The sequence below is a fragment of the Scyliorhinus canicula genome, chromosome 13 (genome assembly GCF_902713615.1).
Source record: "Scyliorhinus canicula chromosome 13, sScyCan1.1, whole genome shotgun sequence".
Classification (NCBI taxonomy): Eukaryota; Metazoa; Chordata; class Chondrichthyes; order Carcharhiniformes; family Scyliorhinidae; genus Scyliorhinus; species Scyliorhinus canicula.
The window spans coordinates 75,321,227-75,340,584 of NC_052158.1; the positions used below are offsets into that span (position 1 = coordinate 75,321,227).

The following is a 19,358-nucleotide window of genomic DNA, read 5'->3' on the forward strand; positions in this document are numbered from 1 at the left end:
TCTAACTGAGAGCTTGTTGCAGCAAGTTATGGCCCAGAGCAATTGCAGCATGGTTACCCAACAGGTTGCATTCAGACAATTAATACGCGTTTTGATAATATGTGCGGAATATAAATTGATGGTATAGCAGATGAGGATATTTATTTGTTGCACAATGCAACCCCATCATTCAGCTGGTACTTCCACCATTTTATGGTGGATGATATATGCCCATGCTGTGACCATGAAGATTGTGCCAGTGCACTGGCATGTTTCATGGTGAATTGCACTGTTTACTAAGCTAATTGTGAAGGATTCCTGAAACATTATTCTGAATAGTGTGATTCTCAGTTGTCTAATAGTGATTCTTACCTTGTGAGGAGGGAAAGAAAGGTGAGTTGTTTGTAACCAAGACAGCACCTAATGGGAGGGCCATCCTGACTTGCTAGAGGCAGTGGGAAGCTCTCCTGGCAGGCGGTGTCATTTGAGTGTGTTAATCCCCAAACAGTCCTCTATAAAACATAGGCCCATGCTGCTTTGGCCTTGCCAACCTTATACACACTCTCTCAAAACTTGAGCTAACAGAGATGTGCCCCTTAAGGGAAGAGAGTGTGTACTCTTTACATTGGGAAAACACAAAGTCTACATGCTTCTGTAAATATACTCTGAAAAGCGGAATGGATTTCTACGCCGGTCAAACCTCCAGTTGATCAAAAATAAAATATTTAGTATTTGGAAGCAGAAGCACCAAACGTGATTCAAAGAAACTTAAGCTGTACATGAGCAAGTACTTGCAGAGACTAGACAGGCATCCAATTGGCCTCCAAAATTGTAAGCCCATTACTTTTTTATTTGCTACAAATGTAGATGCATTAAAATGCCCTGGGATATTGGTTGGTACAGGGATCCCATTGCGCCCTTTCATTCCTGGGATCAAAATCAGTGTTGACTATTCTGATAAAGTTGCACCATTCTTTGTTAGTTCGGCTAACACCACCCAAATTGGAACTTCAATTAGTACATGCATTGTGCTGTATTTGACCATGCAAATGTTTGATACTGATATTGAATAGTGGAACTGCAACACAGTCTTCACTTATTTCTACACCAATGTCGCCAAATGCATCAGCAAATAAGATTATCACGTCACAATACGTAATTGAACGTGCTGTTGGAAAAACAAATTGCAGCATAGTTATCAAATAGAATCCTAGAATGGTTACAACAGAGAATGAGTCCATTTGGCCCTTCAAACCTGTGCAGGCTCGCTTTATAAGAGCTACTTCGCTAACTCCTTCCTATCCCCGCAGCTCTGCAACACTTTTTCCTTCAGGTGCCTATCCAATTCCCTTTTGAAAACCGGGATCAAATCTGCTTCCACAGCCCTTTCAGACAGTCCGTTCCTGATCATAACCACATACTGCATATAAAGTTTTCCTCAAGTCACCTTTCTTTTGCCAATTATTTTAAATCAGTTGTCTGCTGGTTCATGACCCTTTAATCCATGAGAAACATTTCACCCTATCTATTTCATCCATGATTTTGAACACCCCCAACAAATCTTTCAACCTTCTCGAGAAAGTGAACAACCCGAGCTTCCTCAATCTACCTTCAAACTGAAATCCCCCATTCCGAGGACTTCTTGTAAATTCTTGTGCGAATCAGTTTGTTGTTTGCATGTCTTGAATTTTCTGTTAATTGTTGCCAGTAAATAATCATAATTGTCTACAATGGTTAGGTTCATATTTCATGCTCAGAAAACCTTGCTTACTAATATCCGAATCAAGCTTTGGGTTTTAAAAAATCCAGTGTAGTAACATATAGTATCATAAGGTTTAGATATGGCCCAGGTAAATTGGAATTGAAGATTGGGGCAGGCAAAACTGGAATTAAAGGGCTGCCCTTGAAGAGGAGATAGTTCAGGTGCAGTTGAAAAAGCCAGAGTTCCCTGGATGACAACAGTGGTCGAGAATAACGATGAAGCAGGAAGAGAGTGTGCATGATGGCTATTAGCTAGATAATATAAGTGAGAACCAGGCTCAGTCGGGAAAGTTCAGAGAGGAAGTGAAAAAGCAAATAAGAGAGAAAGAAAGATCGAGTACGAGACCAGATTGACACGCGGCACAAAAGGGAATTTGAAAGTCTGCTACCGGCATTTAAACCGTATCGGGATTGTAAAAGGAGTAATAGAACTGATTAGGGACCAGAAAGGAGATTTGCTCACTGAGGCAGAGGGTATGGTTGAGCCTGAGGTCTAAAATGTGTAATTTGCATTGTCTTTACCAGGGTCGAAGATGCTGCCAGTGTCATAGTGAATAAAGGAGATCATTGCAAAGGGGCAGTGTTAGAAAGGCTGGCAATACTTGAAGTGAATTTGATAAGGCAGCAGGACCGGATACGACACATCTGAGCATGCTGAGGGAAGTAAGGGTGGAAATTGTGGTCATAATCTTCCAATACTCCTTGCCAGAGGACTGGAGAATTGCAACTGTTACACGTGCTTAAAAAAAAGAATGTGGAGATAAACCCAGTAACTACAGATCAGTTTAACCTCAGTGGTAGGAAAGCTTTTAGAAACGATATTCTGGATCAAAATTAACAGTCATTAGACAAGGGTGATTGATTAATTAAGAAAAACCATCATGCTAAAGGCAAACCATGCTTAATTAACATGATTTCTTTTTGATTAGGTAATAAAAGGTTGATGGAGGTAATATGGTTGATGTAATATTCATGGCTTTTCAACAGGCGTTTGATAAAGTGCCACATAAATTAAGGACAGTGGTAGGACATAGCTTTTAAAAAAATAATTTTTATTCAAGTTTTTTAATAACAATAACAATAACAAATTTTCTCCCCGCAATTTAAAACAAACAAGGCGTGTCTCCACGCCAAAACAAAACAAGAAAAGAACTCTTCCCCCCCCCCAAAATAAATAATAACAAATAGCAATACAAGAAAGAAGAAAATAACATAATAAACCCACCGCCGCAAACCCCCCCCCCCAACCATCACCAAACCCCCCCCCGGTTGCTGCAGAGACCGACCACTCTCTACCCCTTTGCCAGGAAATCGAGAAAGGGCTGCCACCGCCGAAAGAACCCCTGTACCGACCCCCTCAGGGCAAACTTCATCCTCTCCAACTTGATGAACCCAGCCATATCGTTGACCCAGGCCTCCGAACATCGGGGCCCACGTATCCCTCCACTGTAACAGAATCCTGTGCTGGGCTACTAGAGACCCAAAGGCCAGAATGCCGGCCTCTCTCGCCTCCTGCACTCCCGGCTCCGAAGCTACCCCAAAGATCGCGAGCCCCCAGCCCGGCCTGACCCTAGACCCAACCACTTCCGACAAAATTCCCGCCACCCCCTTCCAAAACCCCTCCAGAGCCGGACATGGCCAAAACATATGGGTGTGCTTTGCCGGGCCACCCGAACACCTCCCACACCTGTCTTCCCCTCCGAAAAAACCGGCTCATCCTTGCCCCCGTCATGTGAGCCCTGTGCAGCACCTTCAGCTGAATTAGGCTGAGCCGTGCGCAAGAGGAGGAAGAATTCACCCTCTCCAGGGCGTCCGACCACGTCCCAGCCTCAATCTCTTCCCCTAGCTCTTCCTCCCATTTCGCTTTGAGCTCATCTACTGAGGCCTCCTCCTCCTCCTGCATCAGTTGGTAAATAGCCGAGATCTTCCCTTCCCCGATCCACGTCCCCGAAAGCACCCTGTCCTGCACCCCCCTTGGCGGCAGCCGCGGAAACTCCTCCACCTGCCTCTTAACAAAGTCCCTGACTTGCATATACCTAAAAGCGTTCCCAGGGGGGAGGTTCCACTTCCCCACCAGCTCCTCCAGAGTCACGAACTTCCCATCCACGAAGAAATCCCCAAACTGTCTGATGCCTGCCCTGTGCCAACTCCCAAATCCACCACCCGTTCTCCCTGGCGCAAAACGGTGATTGCCCCGTATTGGGGCCCAAACTGAGGCCTTCACTTCTCCCCCTATGCTGCCTCCACTGTCCCCAGATTTTGAGATACGCAAACACCACCGGACTCGTGGAGTACTTTGCCGGGGGGAGTGGAAGTGGGGCCGTCACCAAGGCCTCTAGACTCGTACCCGCACAGGACGCCACCTCCAGTCTCTTCCACGCGTCACCCTCCCCTTCCGTCACCCACCTGCGAATCATCGCACGTTCGCCGCCCAATAATATCCACGCAGGTTGGGCAGCGCCAGGCCCCCTACCTCCCTTCTTCACTTCAAAAATACCCTCCTTACTCTCGGGGCCTTCCGCGCCCACACAAACCCCAAAATCGACTTATTCACCCTTCTAAAAAAAAACCTTCGGGATCAACATGGGGAGGCACTGGAAAAGAAACAAAAACCTCGGGAGCACCGTCATTTTAACCGACTGGACACTGTCTGCCAACGAGAGCGGCAGCGCATCCCACCTCCTGAACACCTCCTCCACCTGCCCCACCAGCCTCGAAAGTTAAGCATATGCATAGCCCCCCAGGTCCTAGCCACGTGGACGCCAAGATACCTAAATCTCCCCTCAGCCCTCCTCAACGGGAGTTCCCCTATCTCCCTCTCCCGACCCCCCAGGTGCAGGACAAACAGCTCGCTTTTCCCCACATTTAGCTTATATCCCGAAAAGTCCCCAAATTCCTCATTATCCTCAGCACCTTTGGCATCCCCTCAGCCGGGTCCGCGACATACAGCAGCAGATCATCTGCATACAGCGACAACTGGTGCCCCCCCCCCCCCCCCCCCCCCTTTGCACAATCCCCCTCCAACCCTTCGAGTCCCTCAGCGCCATGGACAGAGGCTCAATTGCTAACGCGAAGAGCAGGGGAGACAAGGGACACACCCCTGCCTCGTCCCTCTGGAAAGCCGAAAGTCCTCTGACCTCCTCCCATTCGTCACCACCCTCGCCACCGGGGACCTGTACAGCAACCTCACCCAGCTAATGAACCCCTCACCAAACCCAAACCCCCGCAACACCTCCCACAGGTAACTCCACTCCACCCTATCAAACGCTTTCTCCGCATCCATGGACGCCACTATTTCTGACTCCCCAGCCACCGGCGCTATCATCATAACATTCAGGAGCCTCCGCACGTTGGTATTCAATTGTCTCCCCTTTACAAACCCCGTTTGGTCCTCATGAATCACTGTCGGGACCACACCCTCCACCCTCCTGGACAGCACCTTTGCCAACAACTTGGCATCTACGTTAAGGAGCGAGATCGGCCTATAAGACCCACACTGAAGGGGGTCCTTGTCCCGCTATAATTGCCCTGGACATCGTCGGGGGCAAAGCCCCCCCCCCCCGCCTCATTCAGGGTCCTCACCAGCAGCGGGCCCAGCAAATCTGAAAATTTCTTATAAAATTACACCGGGAACCGGTCAGGCCCCGGTGCTTTCCCTGTCTGCGTGCTTCCCAGCGCCTCCACCAGCTCCTCCAACTCAATTGGGGCCCCCAAACCCTCCACCCGCTCGTCCCCTACTCTTGGGAACTCCAGCTTATCCAAAAGCGGTCCATCCCGCCTGCTTCCCCGGGGGGTACCGCCCGGTACAGCCCCTCATAAAAGGATCTGAATACCCCATTGATGTCCTTTCCACCCAGCACTAAGTTCCCACCCGCATCCGTGGCTCCCCCAATTTCTCTAGCTGCCTCCTGCTTCCGGAGCTGGTGAGCCAACATCCGACTTGCCTTCTCCCTGTACTTATACACCCTGTGCCCTCCTCCACTGCGCCTCCGCCTTACGGGTGGTTAAAATGTCAAACTCCGCTTGGAGTCTGCGCCGCTCCCTCAGAAGCTCTGGGGTGTCTGCATATCTCCTATCCATCCTGACCACCTCCTCCACCAGCCTCTCCCTCTCGACCCTCTCCCCCCTCTCCCTGTGCGCCCGAATAGATATCAGCTCCCCTCTAACTACTGCCTTTACCGCTTCCAAAACCATCCCAACCTGCACCTCCCCGTTGTCATTGGTTTCCAGATACCACTCTATACCCCTACGGATCCGACCGCACACTTCCTCCTCTGCCAAAAGCCCCACATCCAACCTCCACAGCGGGCACTGATCCTTCCCCCTCCCCCAGCTCTAGGTCCGCCAAATGTGGAGCATGATCAGAAATGGCTATCGCCGAACACTCCGCCCCACCTCTCTCGGGATCAACGCCCTGCTAAGCACGAAAAAGTCAATCCGGGAGTACGCCTTATGAACATGGGAGAAAAAGGAGAACTCCCTACTTCAAAAACCTCCAAGGGTCCACCCTACCCATCTGATCCATGAACCCCCTCAGCACCGAGGCTGCTGTCGGCCTCCTGCCCGTCCTAGACTTCGAGCGGTCCAGAGCCGGATCCAGCACCGTGTTGAAGTCCCCACCCATAATCAATCCCCCTGTCTCCAGGTCCGGGATCAGACCCAGCATCCCAGTTGGGGGCATTAACATTAACCAAGACCACCCGCTCCCCCTGAAGTCTCCCACTCACCATCACATATCGACCTGCACTATCCGCCACCACTTTGGAAGCGATGAACGACAGGCTCTTACCCACCAAAATTGCCACCCCACGGTTCTTTGCATCAAGCCCCGAGTGAAACACCTGTCCCACCCAACTCTTTCTGAGCCTCACCTGATCCGTAAACCTGAGGTGCGTCTCCTGGAGCATAGCCACATCCGCTCCCAGCCCCCTCAAGTGAGTCAAGACCCAGGATCGCTTCACCGGACCATTCAACCCCCTCACGTTCCATGTGACCAACCGAACCCGAGGGGCCGTCCCCTTCCCTCTACCCCGATCAGCCATAGCCTTTCCTCAACCCACCACGTGCCCAGGGAACCCCCCAAGCCCGCTCCCCACGGTGGCAAACCCCCCTCCCAACCCCCCCTTCACCATCCATTCCCTCAGTCCCTGCAGCAACAACCCGGCACCCCCCCCTCCCCCCCCCCCCCCCCCGCCTCCTCCCCCCCCCCCCCCAATAACCTCCCCCAAGCTAGGGCCCCCCCTAGCTGCGTTACCCCCAACATTATGCTTCCGTGAGTCAGCTAACTTCTGCTGCCCCTTGCTACTCCTGCCATAACCACGACCCGACCCCCCCCCCCCCCCCCCCCCCCCCCCGGATGCAACACAGCCGCCAATCCCTCCCTCCCAGCGCTGGCCCCGCCCCCAATTCCTACGGCGCGGGGAGAAAGCCCGCGCTTCCAACCCGAGCCCCGCCCCTCGACCCAACACGCGGGAAAAATACGGACACATGACCCATCGGGACCCCAAACTACCCCCCAACCCACCAGTGGAGAAAACAAAAAAAAAACCACAATAAATAACCAGCAGCCCCAAAGAAACCCCGAAAGAACCCAAATAACCATAACTAAAATAGCAGAAACGGCGAAAACAAACAGGAAACAACCATCAGCAAACACAGCCAATATGGGCGAAAGGATACCTAAGAGGGCAAAGCCTCCAAGCAAAGTACATTTCCCCTGAGCTCCACAGTCCTCAGTCCGAATCCAAGTTCTCAGCCGGGACAAAAGCCCAGGCCAACACCGGAGAGTCAAAATAGAGCTGGCGGTCCTTGTACGTGACCCAGAGGCGAGCCGGCTGTAGAAGGCCAAACTTCACCCCCTTCCTGTGGAGCACTCCCTTCGCTTGATTGAAGCCAGCCCTTCTCCTCGCCACCTCCGCGCTCCAGTCCTGCAAAATCCGAACATCCGTGTTCTCCCACCTGCTGCTCCTCTCCTTCTTCGCCCACCTCAACACGCACTCCCGGTCAACCAATCGGTGAAAACGGACCAGCACCACCCTGGGCGGTTCGTTCGGCCTGGGCTTCCGCTGCAGCACTCGATGGGCGCCTTCCAGCTCTAGGGGACCACGAAACGACCCTGCACCCATCAGCGAGTTTAACATTAGGACCACATAGGCCGCCAAATCCGAACCTTCTAGCCCCTCCGAGAGGCCCAAAATCCGTAGATTCTTCCGGCGGGAGCGGTTCTCCATCTCCTCCATACTCGCCTCTGAGGTATAACCGATTTTTGGACCACTCCACTGCGAGTCCAGTCCATCCACCTGCTGCTGGGCACACTGGCTGAGCGCCATGGCGGGCTCGGACCGCGGAGGCAGCTCCATAATGTAGGTCTCCCCGATCGGCCACGCGCCCCTGCATTGGACCAGCCCAATCTGTGCCCCGGCCACGCATAAAGCCCCCCCCCCCACCAGGACGACCGTGGACTGAGACCACAGCCGCCACGCGAGAGTCCCGACCGGCCATACCATGTTAGTTCCATGCTGTCGGGAACTCGGCTGGTCAGGAGTGGAGTATCGCTGGGCGGGTCTCTGGCAATGGCCTCCCAGCCGTGCAGCGTAATTCGCAGACCCGCGGATATTGGGGGCCCGGAGAATCGGCAGAGCGGCGTCGGGCCCGATTCCGTCGGGAATGTTGATTCTCCGCCCCCCCGCCAAACGCGATTTCGGCACGGGGCTGCGGAGTATCCAGCCCATGGTTTTCCCTGGTGTTGGTATGAAGACCATTGCCTTTCTTGCGCTATGTTAATGACGTGGGCTTGGATGTTCAGGACACAATTTCAAAATTGATGATACAAAATGTTGTAAATGTTATGAACTGTGAAGAGGATAGTGATAGGCAAGGCACTAGCTGATGGAGTAAGTAGGTACATGCTGATGAAATTTCATGCAGAAAAGATTTGGTAGGAAGAACAACGAAAGGCAACATAAAATAAAGGATTCAATTCCAAAGAGGATGCAAGGGCAGAGAGACTTGGATGTTTATGTGCACAAATTGTGAAGGCGGCAGGGCAGGTTGAGATAGCGACTTATTACGCATGTGGGACCCTGGGCAGTCCGTCGCGTCGAGGATGACTTGCTTCCTCTCCGGAAGGTGTGGCCTGTGGTGGCCGAATAGTCCGATTGTGGATCCGCAGACTCTGCCACTGGTTTGGCAGGTGGTGCTTGATGAGGTGGGTGGGACACATTGGATTCTACCCTCTCCTTCCGCTGTTTATGCTTGGCCTTCACGTGTTCCACCTTGCAGCACTTGAGGTGATTGGCATCTTCGCAGATGCTTTTTTTCTAGTTTGTGCATTCTGAGGCATGCGATTTCTACATGTCATTGGGGATTTCGCATTTATTTAGGGAGGCTTTGAGAGTGTCCTAGCGTTTCCTCTAACCTCCGAATGAATCGCTTGCCATTCGGAAGCTCGGAGTAGAGCACTTGTTTCGAGAGTCTTGTGTCGGGCATGCGAGCAATGTGGCCCGCCCAACGCAGCTGGTCGAGCGTGACTAATCCCTCTGGGGATATTGGCCTGGTAGAGAACGCTCATGTTGGTATGCCTGTCTTGCCAATGGATTTGCATGTTTAGGCGGAGGTACCGTTGGCGATATCTCTCCAAGGATTTGAGGTATCTGCTGTACATTGTCCATGTTTCTGATGCATACAGGAGGGTGGGAACCGTGGCTGCTCCATGGACCATGAGTTTAGTGCTGGATTTGAGGTCTCGGTTTTCAAATACTGTTCCTCGGGCATCCGAAAACTGCACTGGCGCTTTGGAGTCAATGCTGGATTTCATCGCCGATGTCTGCTCACGCCGAGAGGAAGATGGCGAAGAGCATTGGTGCAATGACACAGCCCTGTTTGACCCCAGTTTGTACACGTTTTGGGTCAGTGATGGTTCGTCACCGTGGAGTAGGCAGAGAACGGTAACGAATTTCTGCAGGCAACCAAAATTTGAGGATACTCAACAATCTGTCATGGTTGCCAGAGTTGAAGTCCTTTGTGAGATCGAAGGAGGCCATGTACAGAGGTTGATGCCGCTCCCTACACTTATCCTAGATTTGTCTTGCGCTGAAGTTCATGACCATTGAGCCTCTTGATGGGCAGAAGCCACACTCAGACTCGGGGAGGAACTCTTCAGCCACTTGTATAAGGCGGTTGAAGAGTATTCTCACGATGACCTTTCCCGTGGTGAGAGTAGGGAAATCCCTCCGTAATTTCCAGTCGGACCTGTCTCCTTTCTTAAAGATGGTCACAATTAAGGCGTCTCTGACATCATCCAGCATGCTCTCTTCCTTCGAGACAAGGGTACTGAGGTTTATAAAAGGAGGCATGAAGTACAAAAGCAAGGAAGCTGTGGTGAGCTTGAGTCTTGCTTGACTTTGATTGGAATATTGTCTCCAATTCTTGCCACCTCACATTAGGAAGGATCTGAGGGCATTGGAAATGGTGCAGAAAAGAGTCAGATGAGTGGTTCAGTGAATGAGAGACTTGAATTACATGGTTAGATTGAAGAAACTGGTCTCCTTCAAGAAGAGAAGGTAAAGTTTCACCTGGGTGCAGTCACCAAAGCACCTGCATGAAATGGGTATCAGTGGGTGATTTACCAGTGAACCAGATACAGTCTGATAATAAATGGCACAAGGTGGCATAGATTAAAATATCGCTGGGCTTCAAACCAATTTCAAATAAATACTCAAGGTTCTTTGTGAGACATCATGTAAAATGGGATTAACGCGTTCAGTGGAAAACCAAACAATAATTCTCGATCATTTATTGCACACACCCTTGGAGAAAAGTTCTGTGAAAATGGAGCCAGGTGTCTTTAACTGAAGGGAGTTATTAGCAGCCATTACCTTTAAATGCTTAGGTCTATCAGGACACCTCCTTTTGGCATTCTGCCTGTGAATGGTGCGCTCTGGCTATTATGCCTTTGTCCTGCTTTTTGAGATCATTGGTTTGATATTGTATATATTTTTCTCAGGATTGATCATAGCCCAAAGCACATTTGGATTGGATTTAATTTGATTTATGTTATTTTATCTCCATTTTCTTAATTCTATTCATTAGCTTTAGTTTTAATCAATCTTCACTGTTGACTACTCAAGCCCAAACGTGCCTTAGCTTTGCAATTTGTTCTCTTGAAATGCAGTCTGCAATATCTCAAGCCTTTCCAGTGGTCCACTGTCTGGTGTCCTCACAGGAATCAACCCTCAATAAACTGCCACAACCAGGTCATTTTCCTGTTATTCATTCTGATGCAAACAGATTTTTTGAAATAAAGGTTAGCTGACAGGATGCTAGACAAATACAACAGTGTCCTCTTTGATGTGATTCCAGTTTGCTCTGTCATACCGCCAAGCCATCTGCCTAATATGACTTTCAAAATACTATACCATTGACAAGCTGCTTTGATGCAATGCAAATAGAACTCCAAATTGTATCAGTTCATGTTTTGATCACTTTGCTGCTGGAGCTTGCAAGCTTTGTAACCTCAACACTTTTGTGTCGTGGATTATTTAATTCTGTTTTTGGTCATGGTATTTGTTAAGATTAATTAAGGATTAGTTTTTGTAGGATTATTTTTGGCAATTTTTAATCAAGTGTACTTTTTACAGCTGAGAAGCACAACACTGGGATTCTTGCAACAGTCGCTCTGGTGTGTCTCTCCTTCTCAATTGTGAATGCAGACTCAAAAGCAGTGACAACAACACTCACCACCAAGTGGCCATCTACACCACTGCTATTGGAAGCAAGGTAAATCTATTGGCTTTCCATTTATGTATCAATGGCTGAATTTCCATTTCATAGAATCATAGAGTTCTGACAGTACAGAAGGAGGCTATCCGGCCCATCGAGTCTGCACCGACCCCCTGAAAGAGCACCCGATCTAGGCTCACTCCTCCGCCCTAGGCTCACTCCTCCGCCCTTACTCAGTAACCCCATAACCCCACCTAACCTGCACATTTGTGGACACTAAGGGGCAATTTAGCATGGTCAATGCACCTAATGTGCACATCTTTGGAAAGTGGGAGAAAACCAGACCACCCAGAAGAAATGCACGCAGACACAGGGAGAATGTGTAAACTCCGCACAGACGGTCACCCAAGGCTGGAATCGAATCCGGGTCCCTAGTGCTGTGAGGCAGCAGTGCGAACCACTGTGCCACTGTGCCGTCCTACTTAGCCAAATTTTCAAATTTCACTTGGTTAATTTATTTGAACCCAAACGGAGTATTTTTTGGTGCGCAAAATGAGAATACTGTATGGTACCCAATTGATTTGGTCCTGATGCAGGAGAACACATCTTACACAGAATTGCAGGGCTGTTTTGACAATCTGCCAGTTTCATCGTCACTTTCTGGCGGTTGTCCAGAATGTGGGATGTTAACAAGCTTAACAGTGCCCCGATTTGTGTTAAGAACCCTGCTGATGTCTTTGAGACTGTCTCAAAACCCCAAAGGATAACTTCATTCATTGGTTCTTATGGCGTATTTTTATTTGGAATAATATGAGGAACAGTGTACGACCCTGTGAGGAACCAGACCAGTCGTTCTATAAACAATTATTAACAAATATTTATTAACTTAAAAGAAAAACAAAATATGCAACAAAAGACTAATAGATACCCTGGCACTTAAATATACGAATAACTAAATACACCATGTTGTCTTAAGTTGCCTCTTGTTCCCAAAACATGCACACATTTCAGGAACTCAGTTGAGACACCCTTTATCCCAAGCAATCTCTTGGTCAAATCCAGTTAATAGTTGCCACACAATACCTCTTAGGTGACTAAGTCTAAGTCCCTGGTTCAGCGAAGGCACACAAAAGGCACACAAAAGCTTATTTTAGAGGAGAATGTCTGCAATCTGCCACGGCTCCATGTGGTAGCTGGAACAGACCTCTATGCCTGTCTGCATGTTGGATGGAGAACTCGCTTGTTTCCCAAATGAGGGTGCTCTCAGTTATCCTGTTTAACCTCTTTGGTATTCCACTCCTGTGGATTCTGCTGTCTGTCACACTCAAATTCCTTGCCTTTAGAAGGTATCATTTGTATAGCCCCCACTGATCTCTGGTAAGCAATGTTTCTGATATGGCCCTTTGCACCTCTAAGTCTCCGGACTCCTGCTAATCTTGTTACTGGGCAAATTGCATCTCATTATTCCTTTAGGTGCCTGCTAGTGTTCCTTCTCTATTCTTTCATTTTAATCTCAAATTCACTGTTAATCCTGTCAATTTCCCATATTCCTGACATGATTGCCCACAAAATATTTGAATTCAGTTTCACATGTTGAAATTTAGGGGAAGGAATGAAAAATGAAATGAAAATCACTTTATTGTTACGAGTAGGCTTCAATAAAGTTACTGTGAAAAGCCCCTAGTCGCCGCATTCCGGCGCCTGTCCTGGGAGGCTGGTACGGGAAGAAGAGGATTTAACAATGTGCGGCTTTTCATAGAACATAGAACATACAGTGCAGAAGGAGACCATTCGGCCTATCGCGTCTGTACCGCCCCACTTTAAGCACTCACTTCACCCTATCCCCGTAACCCAATAATCCCTCCTAACCTTTTTGGTCTTTGGACTGTGGGAGGAAACCGGAGCACCCGGAGAAAACCCACGCAGGCACGGGGAGAATTTGCAGACTCCGCACAGTAACCCAGCGGGGAATACGAACCTGGGACCCTGGCGCTGCGAAGCCACAGTGCTAGCCACCATGCTGCCCTTTATTGAGTTGTTGACTGTGAGGCAAGCAACATTTCTTTTCATGGAACCAGTACCACTGGACTGATTATTCCCGTTATAATTTTCTTCACTGTACCATTGAGTCAGGGTTACACATGTCTTGATTTCTGAGAAACACAACTCATTATATTAAGGTACTGAAGGAAATAAAGTTTGGATAACTGAGGGGAAATCTAATGTGTGACAAGCTGCTTCACCTGTGTTGATTGGAGGCAGGCAGCGCTGCAGGCCCCATTACCTGTGTGGCCCATGTGGTGTTCCTCAGTAATATTGTGTCAGCCATGCCAGTAGAGGCCTTGTCTGTTTTCTGGGGAACGACAGATGCCTGCAGGGCTATGCAAGCAAAATACGCCCCCTCCTCCCCCACCCCTAACACCTCCCCACTGCTTGTACATTCTTTCACAAGACTAGAAAATAAGCTGCTTTTTCCTTTCCTCCACTCTGGGTGTTCTGTGCAGCATTTGTGTTCCATGACCAAAGTATCTGTTGTAAATTAATGATCATTTTGTTGGTACCCTTGTGGATAAAGTCATTAAGTGCAGAATCTTCCATCTAAGCCGGTCAATAATAATAGATTGTTGCGATTTTAATGCAGTATCTCAATTACAGCCTATAGTCAGTGTAAGAAAGTGGAGTGGAAGAAGCACCAGTGGGTATTTCCAACCTGAGCACATTGCTGTAATTTGTGGTGTAATGCGACTGCTGGAGAACTGATCGAAACACTTGTTAGATAAACACATAACAAGATCAATTCTAATAACTTCTGTTTTCTGTTAACTGAAATAGTGACTTGATATTTTATTGTAGTCAGTAAATTGGATCTTTTCTTTTTCATATTATTGCAGTGAATTTTTGGCTGAAGAAAACAAAGCTAAGTTCTGGGATTTTGTGGATGCCACGCAAATTCACCCAGAGAATCATGAAGGTAGCGATGACTTCATTGTAGAGCAATAATGTGAAGCAGGGTTAACACGTTTTTCATTCATTTACACCTTCACATATAACACTGTAAACCAAGATTCGGTTGGAGGTGGGGGAAAATGCAATGTCCTGATTAAGAGTTTGATGGTATATTTGTCTGCTGTTCCACTCTCGCATTCACCATAGCATTTATTTTTGTCAGACATTGTGGGAAGATGACACCATAAAGCATTGTTACAATTTGTGGTACTTGTTGAAATTGTTCAACTTGTATGATGAAACCTGGGTAGATAACAAAACTTCTGTTTCTTCAAAATGGCCCCAGAATGCTCCACAATGGCAATATTGGTGGAAAACGTCACAAGTGAGCCTGTTGTGCTCCCTGATCCTTGAGTGGTGAATTCCCACCACACATTGCTGGAAAAATAATTGGAATACTTTGCAGTGGGTGCTGGCAGATTGGGAGCAGCGTGACCAGTATCTGCTGCACATTGTGATGCGAGAGTTTTGACACACAATAGAACATGAAATTCTTGGTGAAGCATTTAGGAGTAATGGCACTGATCTGATCAAGGGCTTCTTATCAACGGACAAAATCATTGCATAGCCCATATGCCATCAAATTCTTAAAACTATGAAAAAGGTAGTATCATATTGTGACAGTACTTTACCTGGGTTGCCAATACCTGTTCTAAAGTCCTGACTAGTGTAGAGAAAACAGGTTTAAATGTTTAACAATTGAAGTAGGATTTCAAATATTTGCCTCCTTCAGAGGGCACCCAATCTTTCATTTGGTCCTCTTCTTGTATATGCCACTAATGTGTTTAGCCTATAATTCTTGTAATAAACAAAAATAGTTCTTGGACACAGAATACCCTTTCCAAAAGAATTCAAGGTGGGGATGTTCAGGCAAACGTAAAAATAACATCAATATATTTTTAGATATATTTGGCGTTTAAAGATAAACTAGTAGCTTCTCTTCTGTCTCAGTATGTTAATGCCTTGAACACCTCATCCCAGACTTGACTGCCAGTCTGCTGAATTCACTGACACAGCGATAAGGCTAATACAGTGGGTTTTTGTGGCATTAAGTTTGGAGAAGGGAACAATTTCCATTCACAATTGCTCTTCAGCAACTCCTATTGGGAATGCACAGTGGACTTTGGCTGAAGACAGTGGCAGATTTGTCTTTTCTTTAATGAATCTATTTTTTTCATATTAAAGGGTAATTTAGCATGGCCAATACACCCACCGAGTGTATACATGTCGTGGGGGTGAGACCATGCAGACACGGGGAGAATGTGCAAACTCCACACTGGCCAGGACTGAACACGGGCCCTCTGTGCTGCGAGGCAGCAGCGCCAACGGCTGCGCCACTGTGCAGATGGCTGGTGTGTCTATCATCAATGGTCAAATTACATTTGGGCCTTCACTGACTAGGCTGCCACATCAACAGTTGCTTTTTGGACAATAAGGTGACCTGCATCTATGAAATGTTGCCCAACAATAAATAAAAACCTCAGGAAAACAAGTGCAAAAAATAGCAGGGGGATGTGACAACGTAAGGATGTAAAATTGTAATTGTTTTTGTTATATGACAGACACCGATACTTCCTACTACCACTATATACTACAGAAAGCTGGTGAGTTTCTGACCCCCTTGCAGACCAACCTGCTGAAGTTTGCCTTGTCTCTACGGGCATACTCTGCCACTGTTCAAACGTTTCAGCAGGTGAGTTGAGTGTGCATTTTTCAGAGTTCAATCTGAGTGGAAGTTTTTGTTTTGGATGTTATGAATAATACCAATTCTTTTCATAGATTGCAGCAGAGGAGCCCCCTCCAGAAGACTGTTCTGCTTTTATAAATGTGCATGGGGAGAAAAGCTGCAATCCTGACCATTTGGAGGGACTTCTTCAGAGTGCTCTGGAGAGGTAAAAAAACATACACTGCAAACATCAGACTTAAAAGTTGGGAATCGTTTCTGAATCAGTAAAATGTAGTGGAATTCAAAATTAACTTTTGAAATTGATAATTTAGACATGCATGAGCTTTATGATTGGGTCATATGTTAGGGCTTGAGCTCATTGGGTTTAGAGTTGTAATAATGCTCTTGTCTGGTTGTGGAACTTGTGCTTCAAATGGGTAGATCTCAATTACTGACTGTTCCTGTTACCTGCATCCCTAATTCACAGCTGATGGCCAAGCCATGTTCAAGATTACTGCACACTCGCCTAACTTTAAACTTTCTCAGTTAAATTCCTTTCCTATTGCATCCTCTGTGCTTAGAGTGCTATATTATCAAATTGGGACTTGTGGTTATCTGGTATTTATTAAAATTTAGAGCACCCAATTATTTTTTTTCCCAATTAAGGGACAATTTAGCGTGGCCAATCTACCTAACCTGCACATCTTTGGGTTGTGGGGGTGAAACCCATCCAGGCACGAGGAGAATGTGCAAACTCCATACAGGCAATGACCCAGGGCCGACATTCGAACCCGGGTCCTCAGGGCCACAGTCCCAGTGCTAACCACTGTGCCACATGCCGCCCTGTTTATCTGGTAATTTGCACTTAGGGGTTGCTTTCTATCATGATGATCAGTGTACTGTGTGTAACCCCCCCCCCCCTTTCCCCCCAAAATGACCCGCCCAATTCGGAATCTTTCTCATTTTCCTTACTTTTCATCCAGGATTTAGAACGCCCCTGATGCCCACCCCGACTCTGAATAGTCTATGTTTGCTGACATTTATAGAAACATAAAACATTCCCCCATATCCTTTGATCTCTTTAGCCCCAAGGGCTGTATCTAACTCCTTGAAAACATCCAACGTTTTGGCCTCGATTGCTTTCTTTGATAGTGGATTCCACGGGCTCATCACTCTCTGGGTGAAGAAATATCTCATCTCAGTCCTCAATGTTTTTTTGTCGAAAGTCTTCTGAAAGTCCAAATAAACTACACTCACACTGGCTCCCCTCACCAACTTTACTAATTACATCCTCGAAGAATTCCAATAAATTTGTCGAGCATAATTTTCCCATTGTAAATCCATGCTGAGTGTGTCCGATCATGCCATGGTTTTCCAAGTGCTCAGCTATTAAATCTTTATAATGGACTCTCGCATTTTCTCCACCACCGATGTCAGGCTAACTGATCTATAATTCCCTGTTTTCTCTCTAGCACATCTCCTTTTAAACCTCTTGCCCCTTACCTCAAATCTATGCACCCTGGTTATTAACCCTTTCGCCAAGGGGAGAGGTTCCTTCCTATCCACCTATCTATGCCCCTCATAATTTTATACCCCTCAATCAGGTCACCCTCGGTCTTCTCTGCTCCAAGAAAAACACCCTCAAGTTTCTCTTGAGAGTTGAAACATTCCAGCCCAGGCAACATCCTGGTGAATCTCCTCTGCACCCTCTTGAGTGCAATCACCTCCTTCCTATAGTCTGGCGACCAGAACTGCGCACACTGCTCCAACTGTAGCCTAACCAGAGTTTTACAGCTCCAACATAAACTCTCTGCTCTTATATTCTGTGCCTTTGCTAATAAAAGCAAGTATCCCATATGCCTTCTTAACCACCTTCTCTACAGAGCTGGTTTAGCTCAGTGGGCTAGATATAAGGCCAGCAGCGCGGGTTCAATTCCCGTACCAGCTTACCCGAACAGGCGCTGGAATGTGGCGACTAGGAGCTTTCACAGTAACTTCATACTTGTGACAATAAAGATTATTATTATTACCTATCAGGGCAGCACGGTGCGCAGTGGGTTAGCCCTGCTACCTCACGGCGCCGAGGTCCCAGGTTCGATTCCAGCTCACGTGTGGAGTTTGCACATTCTCCCCGTGTTTGCGTGGGTTTTGCCCCTACAACCCAAAGATGTGCAGGGTAGATGGATTGGCCATGCTAAATTGCCCCTTAATTGGAAAAAATGAATTGGGTATTCTAAATTTCAAAAAAAAAAAGAAAAAATAGTTTATTATGACATGTCCTGCTCTCTTTCATGCACACCAAGGTCCTTCTGATCCTCTGTACTTCCTCGTTTCCTACCATTCATTGTATATTCCCTTGTTTGTCCTCCCAAAAAGGAAACCCACACAGACACGTGGAGAATGTGCAGACTTCACGTAGACAGTCACCCAAGGAATTGAGCCCAGGTCCCTGGGTGCTGCGAGGCAGCAGTGCTAACTACTGTGCCACCGTGTCGCCATGTACTGCCACCCTGTAATCTAAGGCCGTAATCACCCAATCAGTTGCTTCCACTTGCTCCCGTCACTTTTGAATTATGGTGACACCTCAGGAGCTCCAAACTGCAAGCTAGCACTTCGCTCTCAGTCTCACGCTTTCTCATGCTCGTTTATCTCCCCAGCTCCAATTTTAAGATCTACCCAAAGCTCCAGTCTAAATGTTTTGAAAATACATTGTTCATTCCTTTCAAAGCTGTAGCCACGTTCTTGCCGATTGTTTATTTAAGGGGATTGGTGTGTCACAATATTTAATATTTGTTGATCTAATAGTGTTTATGCTATGATTTATAGCTTATTATAACTATTTGGTTCAGATCTGTAGAAATGTATTTTTTAAGTCCAAGGCTGTGTTTAATGTCCCATGGTAATGTTTGACCCATGTTAACTGGAGTGATAATGTATTAACAAACCCAAGATTACCAAGGAACAATCCCCATTTCAATGCTCCACTTATCACAGAATCCCTTCAGTGCAGCAGACAGCCATTTGCCCATTAAGTCTGCGCCGACCCTCTGAAAGAGTATCCTAACTATGCCCACTCCTCTGCCCCATCCCGGCAATCCCATTACCCCACCTAACCTGTGGACACTAAGGGGAAGTTAGCATGGCCAGTTCACCTAACCTGCACATCTTTGGACTGTGGGAGGAACGGAGCATCTGGAGGAAACTCACGTAGACACGGGGAGAACTT

General features: G+C 47.4%; 1 protein-coding gene across 3 annotated transcripts in view; it reads left to right on the forward strand.

Annotated features, from left to right (window-relative positions):
• The window catches only part of uggt1 (UDP-glucose glycoprotein glucosyltransferase 1), a 236,248-nt gene that overhangs the window by 59,669 nt on the left and 157,221 nt on the right, over positions 1-19,358 (forward strand). For all 3 annotated transcript variants that reach the window (XM_038817157.1, XM_038817155.1, XM_038817156.1), the window contains exons 2-5: positions 11,379-11,517; positions 14,352-14,431; positions 16,029-16,159; positions 16,246-16,358. In XM_038817157.1, coding sequence (XP_038673085.1) covers positions 11,379-11,517; positions 14,352-14,431; positions 16,029-16,159; positions 16,246-16,358 — 463 coding nt within the window. The remainder of the gene's footprint in view (positions 1-11,378; positions 11,518-14,351; positions 14,432-16,028; positions 16,160-16,245; positions 16,359-19,358) is intronic.